At 47.2% G+C, this 20,550-nt stretch overlaps 1 protein-coding gene across 3 annotated transcripts in view; it reads right to left on the bottom strand.

The window, feature by feature from the left end:
• The window catches only part of ZMIZ1 (zinc finger MIZ-type containing 1), a 538,822-nt gene that overhangs the window by 235,893 nt on the left and 282,379 nt on the right, over positions 1 to 20,550 (bottom strand). For all 3 annotated transcript variants that reach the window (XM_038743493.1, XM_038743494.1, XM_038743496.1), the window contains exon 5: positions 6,700 to 6,810. In XM_038743493.1, the coding sequence (XP_038599421.1) occupies positions 6,700 to 6,759 (60 nt within the window). In that variant the 5' untranslated portion in view covers positions 6,760 to 6,810. The remainder of the gene's footprint in view (positions 1 to 6,699; positions 6,811 to 20,550) is intronic.

The following is a 20,550-nucleotide window of genomic DNA, read 5'->3' as shown; positions in this document are numbered from 1 at the left end:
CGGGAGTGGGGGGAGAAACACCCACAGGACAGCTTTAGACTGCATCACCAGTCCTCCAGGTGCTCAAGTTGGGGCCAGGTTCCATAACAGATACAGTAGGAAAGATGAAAGAATATAATTGATCAATCAACCAATGGTATTTATTGAGTACTTACTACGTACAGAGCACTGTACTAAGCTCTAGGGAGAACATGTGTTGGGACACATGTTCCTTGCCCAAAAGAAGATTACAGTCTAGAGGAGGAGACAGACACCAATATAAGTATTCCAGAAGTTGGATCAGATGACCCCAAACAAGCCCTTCTAGACCTATTATAAAGCAATATAAAAGATTATAATGAGAATTATTTTTATTTGTTAAGCTCTTACTGTGTGCCAGGCACTGTTCTAAGTGTTGGGATAGAAACAAGATAATTGGATTGGACACCGCCCCTGTCCCACAAGGGGCTCACAGTCTAAATCCCTATTTTCCAGATGAGGTAACTGAGGCACAGAGAAGGTAAGTGACTTGAGCAAGGTCACACAGCAGACAAGTCCCTTCTAGACTGTGAGCCCGTTGCTGGGTAGGGACCGTCTCTATATGCTGCCAACTTGTACTTCCCAAGCGCTTAGGAGAGTGCTCTGCACACAGTAAGCACTCAATAAATACGATTGAATGAATGAAGTGGCAGAGTCGGCATTAGAACCCATGACCTTCTGACTCCCACGCCTGTGCTTTCTCCAGTTTGGGAGGTAAAGGGGATTTGTAGGGGCTCTGGGGTGCTGCTGACCAGGTCTGCCGAAACTTTGCCAAGGTGCTAAAGTCCGTAGAGCCCCCAAACCGCTGCTACTTGTAGTTCTCTGCATATCTAGCAGCGTGGCTCAATCGAAAGAGCATGGGCTTTGGAGTCAGAGGTCATGGGTTCAAATCCCGGCTCCACCAAATGTCAGCTGTGTGACATTGGGCAAGTCACTTCTCTGGGCCTCAGTTTCCTCATCTGTAAAATGGGAATTAGGACTGTGAGCCCCCTGTGGGACAACCTGATCACCTTGTAACCTCCCCAGTGCTTAGAACAGTGCTTTGCACATAGTAAGCGCTTAATCAATGCCATCATTATTATTATTATTATCTACCCCTCCACCACACCTTGTGTGCACAGAGAGAAAGCAGGAGGGTTTCAGACACCAAATAGGTGTTACTAAGAAGCAGCATGGCCTAGAGGCTAAAGCTAAAGCACTTTCCGGGAGTCAGAAAGACCTTAGTTCTAATCCCGGCTTTGACACTTGTCTGCTGTGTGACCCTGGGCAAGTCACTTCACCTGTCTATGCCTCAGTTCTCTCATCTATAAAATGGGGATTAAGACTATGAGCTTCACGTGGGACAGGGACTCTGTCCAACCTGATTAGTTTGTGTCTAACCCAGCGCTTAGAATAGTGGCTGCTACATAGTAAGCATTTAACAAATACAGGGAAGCACGCAAGGAAGCAGCGTGGCTCAGTGGAAATAGCATGGGCTTTGGAGTCAGAGGTCATGGGTTCAAATCCCGGCTCCGCCACTTGTCAGCTGTGTGACTTTGGGCAAGTCACTTAACTTCTCTGGGCCTCAGTTCCCTCACCTGTAAAATGGGGATTAAGACTGTGAGCCCCCCGTGGGACAACCTGATCACCTTGTAATCTCCCCAGCGCTGAGAACAGTGCTTTGCACATAGTAAGCACTTAATAAATGCCATTATTATTATTATTTTTGTAAATACCATTGAAAACATCCCCCAAAGACTGATGGAGTTTGTGCCTTGCCTGCCAGATTGCTCCTACCTAGGTTTTCCTCTCATCTTCAAGTCCACAAGAAAGGGAAACCAAAAGTGGACTTTTTTTCTGCAGAGCAGAGAAGGAAGAGGCCTGTTCTGCCTCCCCTGGCACAAGGACTCCGCTCACCTTTGAATGACCCCAGCCTTTCAGGCCTCTTAGTCCGGCTTCTAATGACCTTAGGCCTTGACCACACCACATTGCAAGTCAGAGCAAGGGCTGCTTCGTGGAATCGACCGGATCTAGGGTTGCAGAGGCCCCTGCTGCTCCTCCCCTGCCTCTTCCTCCGGAAGGCCGGGGCTCGTCTGGGGCCTTCTGGGGCCATCTGGTCCGGGCAACTCGCTTGTGGGCCGGGCCATTTCCAGTCAACCAGAGGCACAGAACTCCACTCCTATCTCAGATCGGAAAGCCACCGGAGAATGGGTTGGGATCGGACAGAGTTGGGAGTGCGGTATTAATGAGATGGAGTCTGGCTTCTGCCCTACACCCTTTCTTCCATGAGAGAAACTGGAATGGGACAACACTTGAAATCACCACAATTCAACAGCTGAGTTATGGCCAGAGGGACTATTTTTCGACTGACCTTTACAAGGAAGAGTGCACCACAGTCTCCCATCCCCCAACAGACACACAAACACACGACTGTAAACTTGCCTCTAGACTGTAAGTTTGTTGTGGACAGGGAATGTGTCAGTTTACTGTTAGGTTGTACTTTCACAAGTGCTTAGTACAGTGCTCCACACACAGTAAATGCTCAATAAATCTGTCTGAAAGAACATAAACAACCCCAAGAACTGCAGTTTCCAGCCATAAATCAGGAAGGGTATCAGTGCTCCACTGACAGGGTCAAGCTGGGAGGCTCAGCAGGGCAAGAATTCTGACCAGAGTTGTTCCATCCCAGTTGGAGGGAGACACGGCTCTTAGCATGGGCTGGTTTCTGCAATGTTTTCTCCTCCACTCTTTCTTGAAGGGATGCAACACCAACTTTCCCTACGAACTTGGAGAAGCAGCGTGGCCTAGTGAAAAAAGCTCAGGCGTGGGAGTCAGAAGACCTGGGTTCTAATCCCAGCTCTGTCAACTGCTAGCTGTCTGATCTCAGACAAGTCATTTAATTTGGTTTCCTAAACTGTAAAATGGGGTTTAAATACCTATTGTCCCTCCTATTCATCATCATCAATCGTATTTATTGAGCGCTTACTATGTGCAGGGCACTGTACTAAGCGCTTGAGACTGTTGAGCTATTGAGACTGTTGAGCCCCATGAGGGACAGGGACTGTGTCCAGTCTGATTATATCTACTATCTATTATCTAGTACCTATTATAGGTAATATCTATATTACTATGATATATCAATATATTATATATCAACATGTATTAGATTATATATAGTTTAACTATATTAGGATACAGTATATACTATATACTGTAGATCTATTATAGATCTATCTACTATCTATTACATATTGCATCTACTCTGGCACTTAGAATAATAATAATGATAATAATAATAGTACTTTTTAAGCACTTACTGTGTGCCAAGCACTGTTCTAAACCCTGGGGTAGATACAAGGTAATCAGGTTAGAGTCAGTCCCTATCCCACATAGGGCTCACACTCTTAATCCCCATTTCACAGATGAGGTAACTGAGGGCCAAAGAAGTGAGGTGGCTTGCCCAAGGTCATGCAGCTGACTTGCGGCAGAGCTGGGATTAGAACCCATGACCTTTTGACCCAGGCCCATGATCTAGCCACTAGGCTATGCTGCTTCTCACTTAGAACAGTGTTTGACACTCAATAAGTGCTTAAGCCCACTGTGGGCTTCAGTACAACTCTGTTGTACTGTACTTTCCCAAGTGCTTGGTACAGTACTCTGCACACAGTAAGGACTCAATAAATACCTCTGGTAATGAGTGATGGATTGGGACAGCTGCCTTTCTGGAAAGTAGGAAAGCAGGGTGACTATATCAGGGGATTGACTGGAGGATGGATAGGTAGAAGGGGTGACACTGCCTTTTTCCTTTTTGCCCTGGTGGTATCTCTGGTGTATAATCCTAGAGGAGGAAGCCCTGGTAACTTTCCTCACAGCCAAATCCAATCTTGCCATTCATGTACATATCTATAATTCTATTTTTTTTATATTGATGCTATTGATTCCTGTTTACTTACTTTGTTTTGTTGACTGTCTCCCCACTTCTAGACTGTGAGGCCATGGTTGGGGAGGGATTTTTTCGATTTGTTGCTGAACTGTACTTTCCAAGTGCTTAGTACAGTGCTCTGCACACAGGAAGCGCTTAATAAATATGACTGAATGAATGAAAGAATATTCAGATTCCCTGGATTCAGGTGAGAGTGTGTGACTAGTGCACACTAAGCATCATCACTACTACTAAACTACTAACTAGGGGAAGCAGCGTGGCTCAGTGGAAAGAGCACGGGCTTTGGAGTCAGAGGTCATGGGTTCAAATCCCGCTCCGACTATTGTCAGCTGTGTGACTTTGGGCAAGTCACTTAACTTCTCTGTGCCTCAGTTACCTCATCTGTAAAATGAGGATTAAGACTGTGAGCCCCCCGTGGGATAACCTGATCACATTATAACCTCCCCAGTGCTTAGAATAGTGCTTTGCACATATAAGCGCTTAATAAATGCCATCATTATTATTATAATTATTATTAACTACTACTACTATACTACTACTATAAACAAATCTGTTCTAAATCCCACTGGCGGAAGGAATCCTGGTTGAGAAACTCTTGTCCAAGAGAGCATCACTTGTGACTTCAAAGGACAATAATGAACAATGATATAATAATCTCTGTATCTTTCCCGCCTACACGCAGCCCTATAATTATGATGTCTGGAAAGCATAAGAGGGCAGGGAGTGACAAACCAAAAGACAAGTGACTTCGGTTTACCGTTGAATGTCAGTGACCTTTGAAGTGAAATGTCAGATGCTCCTACTGTAGGTTGAGTTACAGCAGGCCACGGCTAAGGACCTGTCCGCTCCCCAGCTAATCATCACTGTGGAAAAATTACCCTGTAGCTTAGGGTCAGTCTGGAGGGGAAGGCACTCTCTGCGGATAAAGCCGGGCTCTCACTTCAGAGGCTGAAGTGACTTGTCTCGGGTTTGCCGCTTAAGCAGATGCGTTGTGAAAACTGTGAAGACCTGACGCTGACCTTCTCTCATGCAGCATTTTGTAGTGACCTGGAGACGTTGCTGTGTGCCCCGTGATCCTAGAAAGATGCCAGCCACCTCCCACCTCTCCAGAGGTTGGATCCAGGATCCATCCAGACCTGTCCAAGGCTCTCTGCTGGAGCCCCAGAGTCCCCAGGGAAGAACTGAACCAGGAGTTACGTGCAGCGTCCTTGAGGCAACTCTATTGTACCCCAGAGCCAAGGGGTTGGAGACATGCCCGGCTACTTCATTTTGGTAGCTGGGTTAAATTCTTTTACTGGTAGAATGACATGCCCAGAACTGTGATATTGACTAAGAACTTACTATGACAAACACTGCTCTAAGCGGTGGTGTAAATACAAGAAATTCAGGTCAGATACAGTCTCCTGTCCTAGATTTGGCTCACAATCTAAGTAGGAAGGAGAACAGTTTTTGAATCTCCATGCATCCACACACACACATACATGCACACACACTCTCTCTTTCTGTCTGTCTCTTTCTCTCTCCAGCTACAGTGTGGAAAGATAAATACATCCTGAGAGACTGCCAGCATAAGAGTGAAACCAACAAGAGCCACCAACCCATCTCAACGAACCCGCAATACAAACACCTGAAGAACTGTGGGCAAGGACTGTGTCTACCAACTCTGTTGTATTGTTCTCTCCCCAAGCACTTAGTCCTGTGCTCTGCACACAGAAGCACTCAATAAATACCACTGCTTGACTAGAAGCTTCTCCTCCCCTCAGCACAGTTTCAAACAGTGATTCAGATCTCCCAACCCCCTCTAGGGCTGAGGGCACCAACAGACCAAGTGGAGGGAAAGTTTCTCATTAGAAGCCTTCCTGACTTGGCTGGGTACACTTGAAAGCAACAAAACACCTTCCCCAAAGAGCTGCTAGCCCAGCACTCTTTCCACTGCAGGCCAGACCTCCCAAGCACCCGATGCAAGGAACTTGACTCCACGCTATCAGCATGCTTCACTCTGGCATCCCGAGGTTTGCCGTGGACCTAACCAATCTGGGCAAATCACTTGTCTCCTGCCAGGCTAAGGCAACTTCCAGCTGTCCCAGGCCGAGTCAGAGCTCCTTCCAGGTTCAGCAGCTTTGCTGAACACAGAGATCCCAACCTGGGTGCAGAGAGCACGGATGATGGACCTCGATGCAAGGGGAAGCAATTTTGTCTACCTCGCCACCAAACTTTTCATCTACGTCCCGCTTCTGGCCTGGAATGCCCTCCCTCCTCATATCTGAGAGGCAATTACTCTCCACCTCTTCAAAGCCTTATTGAAGGCACATCTCCTCCAAGAAGTCTCCTCTGACTAACCCCTCCTTTCCTTTTCTCCCAATTCTTTCTACATCACCCTGATTTGCTCCCTTTATTCACCCTCACCCCCTCAGCTCACAGCACTTATGTCCATATCAATACTTTATGTATTTATATTAATGTCTGTCTCCCTCTCTAGTCTTTAAGCTTGCTTTGGGTAAGGAATGTGTCTATCATATTGTTGTGTTGTACTCCTCCATGCGCATAGTACAGTGTTCTGCACACAGTAAAACACTCAATAAATACGACTGATTAACTGATCTGGGCAGGTTCCGCAGCTCTCCACTTGAACCGCAGAGGAAGGGGCTCCCATCTTTAGGAAGAAAAAGGGAAATCTCATCCCCCGTGGTGGGGGAAGGGCTCTGTCATGGTCCAAAACGCTCGAAATGGGATCTGGTCTCTCCGCCAGCGGGGCTTACCTGCTTTATGCACTGCAGTCGGTCATTCGTCTGCTGTATGTGCCGGTCCATAGAATTCATTCTGATTGTCTCCACTGGTCTTCTACCTGAAAGCCATTAAAATTCCTCAACCTGCAAGAGAGGGAGAACAGGGGAAACGGTCACTGAGAGCCAACCGTCCAAATCCCCGTGGTCCCGTGGATCGCTCAGGACCTCCGTCAGCTCTCTCTTCTTCGGGCTCGGGTGGCAGGGAAGGAGGGCCCCTCCAGGGGTCCGCAGGCCCGGCCTCAGTATGTCCATCCAACACTGACCTCTGCCACCCAAGACTGGTGGCCCCGAGGCAGGTGAAGCCAGAGCTGTGGGAAGCAACTGTGCAGCCTTTTACCCAGGCAAAGAAAAGGTGTCTGTCCCTGCCTGCCTCAGAACCCCAAGTGGAAGGACCACAGAACTGGGAATCAGGGGACCTGGGTTCTAATCCCAGCTCTGCCAATTGCTAGCTGTGTGACCTTGGGCAAGTCACTTAACTTTTCTGTGCCTCAGTTTCCTCAACTGTAAAATTAGGTTTTGATTCCTCCCACTTGAGACTGTGAGCTCCCACATGGGACTGTTTTCAACTTCATTGACTTTTACCTACCGCAGCGCTTAAAACAGAGTTTGACACATAGTAAGCACTTAACACGTACTAACAAACAGACAAATTAACCCCCTCCCCATTCTGCTCGGCAACACGCTGCCCAAATAGGATGGAACAGCTGCTTCGAGGGCTGGGCAGATGCACTGGTGCTCCACGGTGGGGTGGCGGGACCAGGACGCTTGGGTTCCAATTTTCTGAATGGACACTCTGGGAATATCAAATGAGTGGTGTGTGGGTTCTCCTCATCCTCCCCCTTCTTCTGCCAGGTTCCTGCATCCCAGGTACTACATTAAGACTGTCCCACTGCCTTCCACGGGAAATGAGGCCATGAGGGTGGGTGAGGGAGTAGTCAACGTTACCATTCAGACCCATAGGAAGCCTGTGGAGAAGAGCACAGGCCTGGGATTCAAAGGACCTAGGTTCCAATCCCAGCTCCACCACTTTTCTGCCATGTGACCTTGGAAAAGTCACTTTAAATTCTCAGTGCTTTAGTTCCTTCATCTGCAGAATGGGAATTCAACACCCGTTTTCCTTCCTTCCTTCTTAGGTTATTCGTCCTACATGGACCAGATGATCTTGTAAGTCACCCAATGCTTAGTACAGTGCTGGACACATAATAAGTGCTCATGAATTTTATTATTATTGCAGGACTGTGGCCATGGCCGATAGGCACAGGGGAAGCTTCCACTCCAACTGCTGTTGGTCAGGGAAAAAACTCCAATTCTCAACTGCGTGGGTGAAGACGTGGGATGGGAGCAGGGGGAGAAGAGAACGATGATACTGTGTCAAAAACACAGTAGGTGATGAATAAGAATAAACCTAAGTGCCCTACCGGCCCTCCATCGATCCTCCTCCTTGCACAAAACAGGCCCTTGTTAGCCTGCAAGTTCCCAGAGGACAGGGCTACATCTCTTCCTGAACAATTACTGTGGTGAGTCTAAGAGCCTTCCACTAACAGCCACTTGATTTTCTGTCCAGAACAGGATACTTTATAGAGGGGATTAGTAAAGGTTTTTTTGGAATTCTACTGAGGCACGAAGGATACCACTCCCTACGTCCCCGCCGAAACCCACCCCATGCCCCTGGGGATGCTATGGGGATCCCTCTGTTTCCTGTTCTGCAGATTTCTCCAGAACCCTTTTCCTCTTTGAGCCAGCGGCTGCAGGGCTTCCGGTGTAACCTCAAGGGACCTCGCTGTTCCGTAAATAGGGAAGGGGAAGGAACAGACAAGTTGAACCACCCCCATCCTGACTCCAACCTATTTACATCTGAGTCCAGGGTCTTCAGTGGGGGTGGAAGGGGCACAGAGGGAGCAGGGGTGGAGTGGGGGAAGCACTGCTGCTATCTCACAGCCTTAGCCACCGACCCATAGTTGTGCCCCGGCATGCTGGGGTGGGGACGGAGATCAGAGAGAAATCGAGCACTCTTGATTCTCACCCAAACAACTGCCCAGTAAGGATGCAAAATCCTCCCTTCCTCTGTATTATATGTCCCAGCCAATTTCTCTCTTTGGTTAGAGGAATGAAACCAGGTGGATCTGGGTTCTAATCCAGGCTCTGCTCCTTGCCTGGCTGTGTGGGCTTGAACGAGTCACTCAGCTACACCTTGCCACAGTGTCTTCACTGTAAATTGGGGATCCAATACCTCATCATGCTCCTAGTTAGACTGTGAGCCCCATGTGGTACAGGGACTGTGTCTGACCTGATTAACTTGAATCTGCCCCAGAGCTTAATACAGAGACTGACTCATAATAAGTAATTAACAACCCCACGGAATTATTATTCAGCAGCTTTCAGCCTTGCAGAGAGAACCTGGTATCATCTCTCCAACTTGCTTGGGAAGAGAAACCTTGTTCTCTTGCCCACTCTCCTGCCTCCTGTCCAGGAGGCCTTTGCTTCTGGCAGGGGCAGAATTCCAGTTAAGCCACCTGACTGGAGAAAGGGAGGGAACAGGAGTAAGAGAAAGGGGAATAATCCCTTCCTCCACAGTAGAAGCAAATGCATCTGGGCTAGAGAAGCAGCGTGGCTCAGTGGAAAGAGCATGGGCTTTGGAGTCAGAGGTCATGGGTTCAAATCCCCGCTCTGCCAATTGTCAGCTGTGTGACTTCGGGCAAGTCACTTGACTTCTCTGTGCTTCAGTTACCTCATCTGTAAAATGGGGATTAAGACTGTGAGCCCCCTGTGGGCCAACCTGATCACCTTGTAACATCCCCAGCACTTAGAACCATGCTTTGCACATAGTAAGCACTTAATAAATGCCATCATTATTATTATTATTGTTATTATTATCCTGTGAGCAGAGCTGCCTGCAATTTATGGACTTTCCTGAGAGGGTCTTCTGCTCCCCAGTCTACCCCCTCTAGACTGTAAGCTAGAGAATGTGCCCTGTACTCACTTGAGCCTTCAGTACAGTGCTCTGCACACAGTAAGAACTCAGTGAATATGACTGACTGACTAATCCATTTCCTCAGGAGAGTGGACTGAGGCCTCCAGCTTCCCACCTCGACTGCCTGGACCAAAACTGACCTGTCACTTTGTGCATGTCATCAAATGCACCTGTCTTGAGGCCACACCCTGTGTGTCACACCCTGCCTCTTCAGAAGCATCTGTCTTAGCTTCTCAGGACACAGTAATAATAATGATGGTATTTGTTAAGCACTTACTATGTGCCAAGCACTGTTCTAAGCGCTGAAAACCAAGCTCATCCACCTCTTTCTTGACTTTCCAAATAAAGCCACCCCCACTAATAGTAGTAGTCATAGTATTTATTAAGTGCTTTCTCTGGACAGGTCACTGACTAAGCTCTGGGAAAAAATACGTAGGTGGGAATTAGACATGGTCCTTATCCCCTGCTGGGCTCACAATCACTCTCCATAGATGCAATTCACTCTCACTCCCTCCTCATTCCATCCCCCACCACTCCCACAGCATCCTCCCTCTTCCTCCTCTAGGTAGCCTCCTTGATTGCCCTCAAAGTTTCCTTTTTTTCAGAGGTCAGAAGAGGGCTTATCCTGGAGATAAAACAACTTGGGAGAGGACACAGCTTTAGCCTAGATCTCCCCTTCCCTTCATTCCTGGATGAAAAACAATAGCTGTACCTTAAGTGTTCATCAGAGATGACAATAAAGACCTCAAATGCTGTCCAAAACCACACTCACCTTTACAGTTAGAATGCTTCTTAACACACGCGCGCGCACACACACACACACACACACACACACACACACACACACACACTCTCGTAGTATCTTTAACCATTCAGTTTTTAAAGGGATCAGGACTACGACCCACTAGACTGTAAACTCACTGTGGTCAGCCAATGTGTCTACCAACTCTGTTACACTGTACTCTCCCAAACACTCAGTACAGTGCTCTGCACACAGTAAGTGCTCAATAAATAGCATTGCTTGCTTGATTGATAGATAACGACAGAGAGCAGCATGGCCTAGTGGAAAGTGCACGGGCTGAGAGTCAGAAGGACCTGGGTTCTAATCCGGTTCTGCCATTTGTCTGTGCCGCAGTTATCTCATCTGTAAAATGGGGATTTAAACTGTGAGCCCCAAGTTGGGCAGGGGCTGTTTCCAACCTATTTTGTATCTACCCCAGCACTTCGTAGAGTGCCTGGCACATAGAAAGCACTGTTATACCATAAAAAACAGGATTTTATCTTTTCCTTATCTAGAGCATCAGTTGGTGTTTCCCTTCACATTACTTGCCCTTACTTTGGAAATTAACCAAACCTTTCTCTCCAAATTTGAAGTTTCTGGTTTCCTCCTACACAGACATGGATTTAGTAACATAAAACAGATTCATCAACCATGATTTTCCATGTGCCCAAACTGGCAGGGCCCAGATTGTGCTCTGCCCATAGTAGGAGCTCAGTATATTCAACTGGTTGATTGACTAATTATGCCCATAATCTTAAAACACCTAGATTCCAAACACACCGGTGCAAATCTATTTCCCCTTTCCTTCACCCCAACACTTCTAGGGTAGGGCACCATATCTCACTTAATGGCGGCCATTGAAAGAGAATAGTGGGAGAAGACAATGATAATAATAATGATAATCATGGTATTTGTTAAACGCTATGTGCCAGGCACTGTATTCATTTATTCATTCAATCAATCAATCGTATTTATTGAGCGCTTACTGTGTGCAGAGCACTGTACTAAGCTCTTGGGAAGGACAAGTCGGCAACATATAGAGATGGTCCCTACCCAACAGTGGGCTCACAGTCTAGAAGGGGGAGACAGAGAACAAAACAAAACATATGAACAAAATAAAATAAATAGAATAAACACGTACAAATAAAATAGAGTAATAAATATGTACAAACATATATACATATATACAGGTGCTGTGGGGAGGGGAAGGAGGTAAGGCAGTGGGGATGGGGTGAATACAAGCAAATCGGGTTGGACACAGTCCCCGTCTCACTTGGGGCTCACAGTCTCAATCCCCATTTTCCAGACTGCTCATTTAATTGTGGGACTTTTGCCCTTCTCTGGCTTCTGCTAGAGGAGTTTAAACAGTTTAATGTCATATTCTCCTGAACTTGCACCCTGGGGACCTAGGAAACACAGCATTTAGGTGGCCTGGGCGGGGTGGTGGAAGGCAAGGGAGAACTCAAATGAAGAAAGCAACCATCCATGAGTGGGACAGAGAGTGGGTCTTCGTCCTTGATCTGCCGCTGACAGTGTGTGCACATTAGGACGCTGAAGTCCTGGCTGCGCCACTTGTCTGATGTGTGACCTTGGGCAAGTCACTTAACTTTTCTGTGCCTCAGTTTCCTCATCTGTAAATAGGGGATTAAGACTCTGAGACCCATGTGGGACAGGGACTGTGTCCAATCTGATTATCTTGCATCTACCCCAGCACTTAGAACTGGACTTGGCACATAGTAAGTGCTTAACAAATACTTGAAGTCATTCATTCAATCATATTTATTGAGCATTTACTGTGTGCAGAGCACTGTACTAAGCGCTTGGGAAGTACAAGTCAGCAACATATAGAGATGGTCCCTACCCAACAACGGGCTCACAGTCTAGAAGGGGGAGACAGACAACAAAACATGTAGACAGGTGTCAGAATCATCAGAACAAATAGAATTAAAGTCATATGCACATCATTAACAAAATAAATAGTAAATATGTACAAGTAAAATAGAATAATAAACCTGTACACACACACACACACATATATATGTATATATATATATATATGTATATATATATATATATATATACACAGGTGCTGAAGGGAGGGGAAGAAGGTGGGGTGGGGGAATGTGGAGGAGGAGAGGAAAAAGGGGGCTCAGTCTGGGAAAGCCTTCTGGAGGAGGTGAGCTCTCAGTAGGGCTTTCATGTCATGTCCCAAAGACCCAGTTTACTGCTCTGTTTAGTGGGTACAATGAGATCTCCTGCCTGCTCTCCCATCTCCCGAAGAGATCATGAGAAGAAGGGAGCCTGGTTCAGTGCTTTGGTTTGCGCTCTCTGAAGACAGGGTGATCAGAGGCACTCAGGTGTCATTTCTTTCTTTCCTTACTTTTATAAATGTCCACGGAGGAATCTGGGGAAACAGGCCAAGACTCCCACAGAAATCCCCACCGATAACCACCGCCTCCAGGATCCCCATCTCCCTACCTGCAGTCGCGAGTTTCCGCTCCACCCTGTTGGGGAGGGCCTCAAGGCTCGCTCAGGCAATACAAGCTGGGCTGAAGTGGGGCTTGGGACGTTATGAGATGCAGCAGGTCCTGTTGCCCAAGCCCAGCTGATGCCACAGCAGCAAAGGAAACAGGTGTTCCCTCTGACAACCTTGGAGGGATGGCTGTTCGCAGCTAAAGCAATGCACAAGGGCACCGAGTGCCGGTTTGATGTGGATTGTGGGCCAAGGAGGGTGAAAGCAGGGACTGAACAACAACCCTGAACAGGTTAAGCTTGCCTCCTCTGCAGAGAGGATGAATTGGAGTTTGGGGGTCCAATTTCACATTGGAGACCACCACAACCTAGCCCGGTCTCTAGCCCTGGGCCAGCCCTCCCTCCCTCCAACCCCCTCAACCAAGGCTGTGACCTTCAAGCTCCCCCAGCTGCTCATCACATGAATTGGATATTCAGCTCTTGTCCTTTATGATGCAAAGGCCACAGCTCCTTGAAAAATAACCACACAAAAACTCCCGAGTACTTTCTCCCCCTTCTCCCTCCTCTTATTGCTCATGAGTTTATAGCCGTGGGCACTAATTAAAGAGAGCTCATTTACATATTTATGATGCCTCAAAGGGAACCCTCTTCGGGTTTTAAAGGGTGTGGGGGGAGCCGGGCAACAGATGTATTGACCTGTTATGCAAAGCTCTCTCATCTTAAAAGCACTGATCGGCATTTCTTTGGTTATAGGGGTTTAGAAACACCACTCAATGTGCTTGAGTGGAGGGGGGAGCAGGTCTAATACAAAGACAACCTGCTGGGGAGAAAGGGGTGGGTGGGGGATACAGAACCCATCCCTGCTTAATCCCCAGCTCTGCTTGGCTCCCCTGGGGTCTTCAGCAGATGCGACAAAAAGCTCTGCATTTGCCACAGATCAGCAGCAGAGGCCACCTTAGACAAACTCAGTCCTGGACCATTCATCATCATCATCAATCGTATTTATTGAGCGCTTACTATGTGCAGAGCACTGCACTAAGCGCTTGGGAAGTACAAATTGGCAACACACAGAGACAGTCCCTACCCAACAGTGGGCTCACAGTCTAAAAGAGTGGGCTCACAGTCTGCAGCCCCCAACCCTCTAAACCCCAAGACTGTCTGTCTATCATCTGTCTGTCTGTTTGTCTGTCTGAGCAAGGACCAAGCAGCCACCTTGTCCAGAGCTCTCTGAACCCTGGGAAGCTGGGGAGGCTTTCAGAGGCCTTGCTACCCATGGCTCAGTGGAAAGAGCCTGGGCATTGGAGTCAGAGGTCAAGGGTTCAAATCCCGGCTCCGCCAACTGTCAGCTGTGTGACTTTGGGCAAATCACTTCACTTCTCGGGGCCTCAGTTCCCTCATCTGTAAAATGGGGATTAAAACTGTGAGCCCCCCGTAGGACAACCTGATCTCCTTGTAACCTCCCCAGCGCTTAGAACAGTGCTTTGCACATAGTAAGCACTTAACAAATACCATCATTATTATTATTACCCTGCCCCACCATGCTCCTGATCACGCCCAGACTCCCCGCTTCCCCACCACCACAGCACTCCTCGCTTGGGAAAGTGGACTGATTGGTTTTGGAGACTCGGGGTGGCCGAGGCTAAACTGTGAGCCCACTGTTGGGTACGGACCCTCTCCATATGTTGCCAACTTGTACTTCCCAAGCGCTTAGTGCTCTGCACACAGTAAGCGCTCAATAAATATGACTGAATGAATGAATGAGGCAGGGCGCACCCAGCTCGCCACCCAGTCCCACTATTCTATGTATTTTGTTAATGATGTAAATCTAGCTTTAATTCTATTTGTCCTGATGACTTGACACCTGTCCACATGTTTTGTTTTGTTGTCTGTCTCCCCGCTTCTAGACTGTGAGCCCGTTGTTGGGTAGGGACCGTCTCCATGTCACCAACTTGTATTCCCAAGCGCTTAGTACAGTGCTCTGCACACAGTAAGCGCTAAATAAATATGATTGAATGAATGATTGAATGAATGCTGCCCCAGGCCTGGAGGCTGGCTACCACAGAACCCCAGCCCACCCCTCTAGCTCTGGCACAGACACATGCCCCGACCCCAATCTGAGGAGGGCCACCCTTAGCCCTAGTTCAGGGTGGCCAACGGGGCATGCAGGCAGCAGGGGAAGAAAATCAAGGTGATTCTTTCTTGTTCGTCTGTGACCGACTGAAGCCACGGTTCAGGACTGGACGGTCAAAACCAGACACCGAGCAGTCCTTGGCCAGCTTCCCTTCCAGCTTTCCCTGGAAAAGCCCAGAGATAAAGAACAGGATTCACATCATGTGCCCGGAGTTTGCACCATTAAGCTTCTTGTGACCACGGAATGTCACCATTTATTGCCGTACTGTACCCTCCCAAGCACTTATTACAGTGCTCTGCACACGTTAAGCACTCAATAAATACAATTGAATGATTGAATGAAACCCTGATGCCCCAAGAGGCAGGCCAACTGTCTTCTGGGATCCCCAAGGACTGACTGTGGACAAGGAATGTGTCTACCAACTCTGTTATAGTGTACTCTCCCAAGCACTGCTCTGCACACAGTAAGTGCTCAATAAATACCCTTGATCGATTGATAGGGGATTCAGGAGGGAGAGAAGGATGTGGTCCTTCAGTTGCAAGACAGAGGAATTATTGCTACATCACCCCTAATTAAACTCCAAGATTCACTTGCAAAATCTTTCAACACCCTCCCCTCCCTACCCCTCTACTTCAAGCCTAGGGTTGTGAAGTTCATACGAATGTCTACCTTTGGCTAGATCAAGGTGGTGATAATCCACACCTTGCAGAAGCCATGGTAAAATGAAAAATAAGAAAAAAAATATCATAATGCAGGAATCTTTAGAGCAACCATATCTTGAGAGCCACGAGCAACCCCTACAGTGCAGTGAGAAGCTCCGAGGTAACTACTGTTGTTCAAGCCAGTCATCAAAACCCAGCAGCTGGTCACTGGGAGAGGTGGTACTGGCCTAAATCAAAACTGATCACATTAAGTACACAGGCTCACTCACAGGGGAAGCAGTGTGGCCTAGTGGAAATAGCATGGTCCTGGGAGTCTGATAATAATGGTTATAATAATAATAATAATTATAATAATTGTCGTATGTGCTAAGCACTTATTATGGGCCATGTACTGTACTTAGTGCTGGAGTAGATTCAAGCTAATCAGGTTACAACAGTCCCTGACCCACATGGAGCTCACAATCTTAATCCCCACTTTACTGACGAGGTAACTGAGGCACAGAGAAGTGAAGTGATTCGCCCAAGATCTCACAGCAGACAGGTGGCAAAGCCTGGATTTAGAACCCAGGTCTTTCTCACTCCTAGGCCTGGGCTCTCTAACCATGAGGTCACGCTGCTTCTCAGGTCAGAAGAACAGGGTTCTAATTCCAGCTCCACCACTCATCGGTCGTGCATCACTTCTCTGTACCTCAGTTCCCTCATCTTAAAAATTCGGATTTAATATGTGTTCTCTGTCAAAATTAGACTGGGAGCTCTACATGGGGCCTGACTATCTTGGTCCGGGAACTTAGTACAGTGCTTGATCAATCATATTTATTGAACGTTTACTGTGTGCAGAGCACTATATTAAGCGGTTGGGAGAGTACTGAAGCAGCACTGCCTAGTGGATGGAGCATGGACTTGGGAGTCAGAAGGACCTGGGTTCTAATCCTGGCTCCGCCACTTGTCTGCTGTGTGACCTTGGGGAAGTCACTTCACTGCTCTGTGTCTCAGGTCCCTCATATATAAAATGGGGCATAAGACGGTGAGCCCTATGTGGGGCAGGGACTGTGTCCAACCTATTAGCTTGTATCTACCCCAGCGCTTAGAACAGTATCTGGCACTTAGTAAGCACTCAACAAATACCACGATTATTATTATCATCATTATTACAATTCAACAGAGTTTGTGGACACATTCTCTGCCTACAGTGGGCTCACAAGTCTAGAGGGGAAGACAAACCTTAATACAAATAAATTACTGATATGTATGTAAGTGCTGTGGGGCTGAGATGAATCAAGGGAGCAAGTCATGGTGATGCAAAAGGGAGTGATTAATACCACAATCATCAACATCCCTCCTCGTTCACATAAGATATTTCCGGTCCTCGTGTTTGGGGATCATCACGCTTCCTGTGCGGTCAAATCAAAGTTCTTGGATCAAAGCCAAAAAACCCTACCTCTGACCCAAGGCTGACCACACATGGCTCACTGATGTGCTGAGCAGCACTGAACTTGTCGATGGATTGAAAAGGCCTCGTTAGCACTGGGCCAACGGTACTTCGCAAGAGTAAGCGTTCAGCAAATATAACTGATTAATACATTTGTGGTATTTGTTAAGCGCTTACTATGTGCCAGGTACTGCGCTAAGCACTGGGGGTGGATACAAGCAAATCGGGTTGAACCCAATCCCTGTTCCAAATAATAATAATAATAATAATAATAATAGTAATAATAATAATAATAATAATAATAATAATAATGGTATTTATTAAGTGCTTACTATGTGCAAAGCACTGTTCTAAGCGCTGAAGAGGCTACAAGGTGATCAGGTTGTCCCACGAGGGGCTCACAGTCTTCATCCCCATTTTACAGATGAGGTAACTGAGGCCCAGAGAAGTGAAGTGACTTGCCCAAAGTCACACAGCTGACTGTGAGCCCACTGTGGGGTAGGGACTGTCTCTATATGTTGCCAACTTGTACTTCCCAAACGCTTAGTACAGTGCTCTGCACACAGTAAGCGTTCAATAAATACGATTGATGATGATGATGATGATGACAATTGGCCAAGCTGGGGTTTGAACTCATGACCTCTGACTCCAAAGCCCGGGCTCTTTCCACTGAGGGGCTCACAGTTTCAATCCCCATTTTACAGATGAGGAAACTGAGGCACAGAGAGGTGAAGGGACTTGCCCAAGGTCACACAGAAGATATGTGACAGAGCTGGAATTAGAACCCATGACCTTCTGAATCCCAGGCTTGGCCTCTATCCAGTAGGCAGTGCTGCTTCTCTGATCTAGTGTTGACCATACACGGCCCATTGATGGGCTGGGCAGCAATGAACTTATCAAAAGATTAAAAAGGCCTTGTTAGCACTGGACCAACAGTGCTTCACACAAAGTAAGCGCTCAGTAAACATCACTGATCGATTGAGCCAATCTGGCGGGCAAGCAATTGTTTCCAGTTCCCATGAGGTCAGGATGGGAAGAAATGAGCTGAGGTTGCTCATTCAAGCCGCATAATCAGTTCAACTTTCATAACATCGATAAAATCCGCCCTTTCCTCTCCATCCCAACTGCTCCCATGCTGATCCAAGCACTTTTCCTAGGCCACCTTGACTACTGCATCAGCCTCCTCGCTGATGTCCTGGCCTCCTGTCTCTTCCCACTCCAATCCACACTTGACTCTGCTGCACGGATCATTTAGCAACAAAAACGTTCAGTCCGTGTTTCCTCACTCCTCAAGACCCTCCGTCTGCCCATCCATGTCCACATCAAACAGAAACTCCTTACCACTGACTTTACCTCACCATCCCTTACCACAGCCCAGCCCAAATGCTCTGCTCATCTAGTGCCAGCTTATTCACTGTGCCCTGATCTCATCTATCTCACTGCCAACTCCTTTCCCACATCCTCCCCTTAGCTTGGAACTCCCTCATCCTCGATATATGCCAGACCACCCCTCTCTCCACCTTCAAAGCATTACTAAAGTCACACCTTCTCTAAGAGGCCTTCCCCAAATAAGCCCTCTTTCCCCCAGCTTGTTCTTCCTTCTGCATCACCTATGCACTTCAATCTGTGACCTCTGGACATTTGATGTTCACCCCAACCCCACGGCACTTATGTACATATCTTTAAATTATATATTATAAAGGACTTATGTATTCGTATAAATGTCTCTCTCCCCCATAGACTGTAAGCTCGCTATGGGGAGGGAGTACGTATGTTAATTCAGTTTTATTGTGCTCTCCCAAGCGCTTAGTACATTGCTGTACACACAGTAAGTGCTCCAAAAATACCAGGGATTGATGGATTAATTGGGAAGAGTCAGAAGGCCTGGCTCATTCCCATCTTTTGTAGTTGGCTTGGAACAGTTCTGCCTGGAGGCAGTAGGGAGAGCTGGAGGATTCCAGCAGCATCCCTCCAGTTCAAGAATTCTAAAAGTAGATGACACAGTTTTGAAAGTCCATCTTCCCTCCAACAGTGGCATTTGTTAAGCACCTACTGAATGCTAAGCGCTTTACTAAGTGCTTGAACCAGTACAATAATTGTGGAATTTATCAAGTTCCTACTATGTGCCAAGCACTGTACTGAGCTCTGGTGTTCACAATATGTAAACAGAGACTGTAAATTTGTTGTGGGCAGGGAATGTGTCTGTTCTATTGTTGTTTTGTATTCTCCCAAGTGCTTAACATAGTGCCCTGCACACATTAAGTGCTCAATACGATTGATTGTACTGTTCTAAGTGCTATTCTCTCTCACTTTCCCTCACACTCCCTCAACAGGGTGTGGAATATTTTCCTACAGATGAGTAACCAGGAGACTTTTGGGTCATCATCCCAGCCCAGGTTGAAAATAGCCAACTTTCTGCTGAAAAGACCACTTCTCTGTTGACATGGCAGAAAACTTTGCTGCCCCTTTGCCAATGGAAATCGTAAATAAGCACAGGGAAATCTGCTCTGGATCCCTGATCTTCTTGGCCCAATCCTGACCAAAACAGAACCTGACCCAGACTTGGCACTGCCTTGCAATTAATCCACTGGACAACTGAGAGGAATGTAAGGACTAGAAGCTCTTTGAGGCCAGGGATCATGTCTCCTAACCCTATTGCATTTTTTTTTGGTATCTGTTAAGCGTTTACGATGTGTCAGATACTGTTCTCAGTAGTCAGGAGAATTGTACTGCTGCTTCTGTTGTACTGAGCACTCAGTAAATGCTCAATAAATACCACTGACTGATTGTTTAAGGACTGTACCATATCTAGGGACTGGGGGTGGGAGAAGAGCTCCCAGACAAAGATTATCTTTTCTTGGCAGAGAGAAGTAGCCCGAAAGGTCACCAGAAGAGGAGGTGAAAGGGAGGCAAATCTATTTTTCATAGCCACCCCAACTTTAAACTGGCTGCCCCATAGGTGACAGCAGAGAATCATCGGTGTAGTCAGTGGTTGTGGAAATGACAGAGGGTCTTTCACCTGCCGGGGCAAGAGAAAGTCTGCGGCAGCGGCCTACTGTCTGAGGAGAAGGGTGAAGGTCAGAGAAAAGCTTATGAGGGAAGCAGCATGGCATAATGCATACAGCATGGGCCTGGAAGTAGTGGGTTCTAATCCTGACTCCACCGCTTGTCTGCTCTGTGACCTTGGGCAAGTCACTTCACTTCTCTGTGCCTACATTTCATCTATAAAATGGGGATTGAGATTATGAGACCCCCGTGGGACAGGGACTGTGTCCCACTTGATTCGCTTGTATCCACCCCAGCGCTTAGTACAGTACCTGGCACACAGAAAGTGCTTAACAAATATCAGAATTATTATTATTACAGGAGCCTGTGTTC

Source organism: Tachyglossus aculeatus, chromosome 3, assembly GCF_015852505.1.
Source record: "Tachyglossus aculeatus isolate mTacAcu1 chromosome 3, mTacAcu1.pri, whole genome shotgun sequence".
Classification (NCBI taxonomy): domain Eukaryota; kingdom Metazoa; phylum Chordata; class Mammalia; order Monotremata; family Tachyglossidae; genus Tachyglossus; species Tachyglossus aculeatus.
Note: the sequence above shows the minus strand (reverse complement) of the source record. Positions and strands in the feature narration are given on the sequence as shown.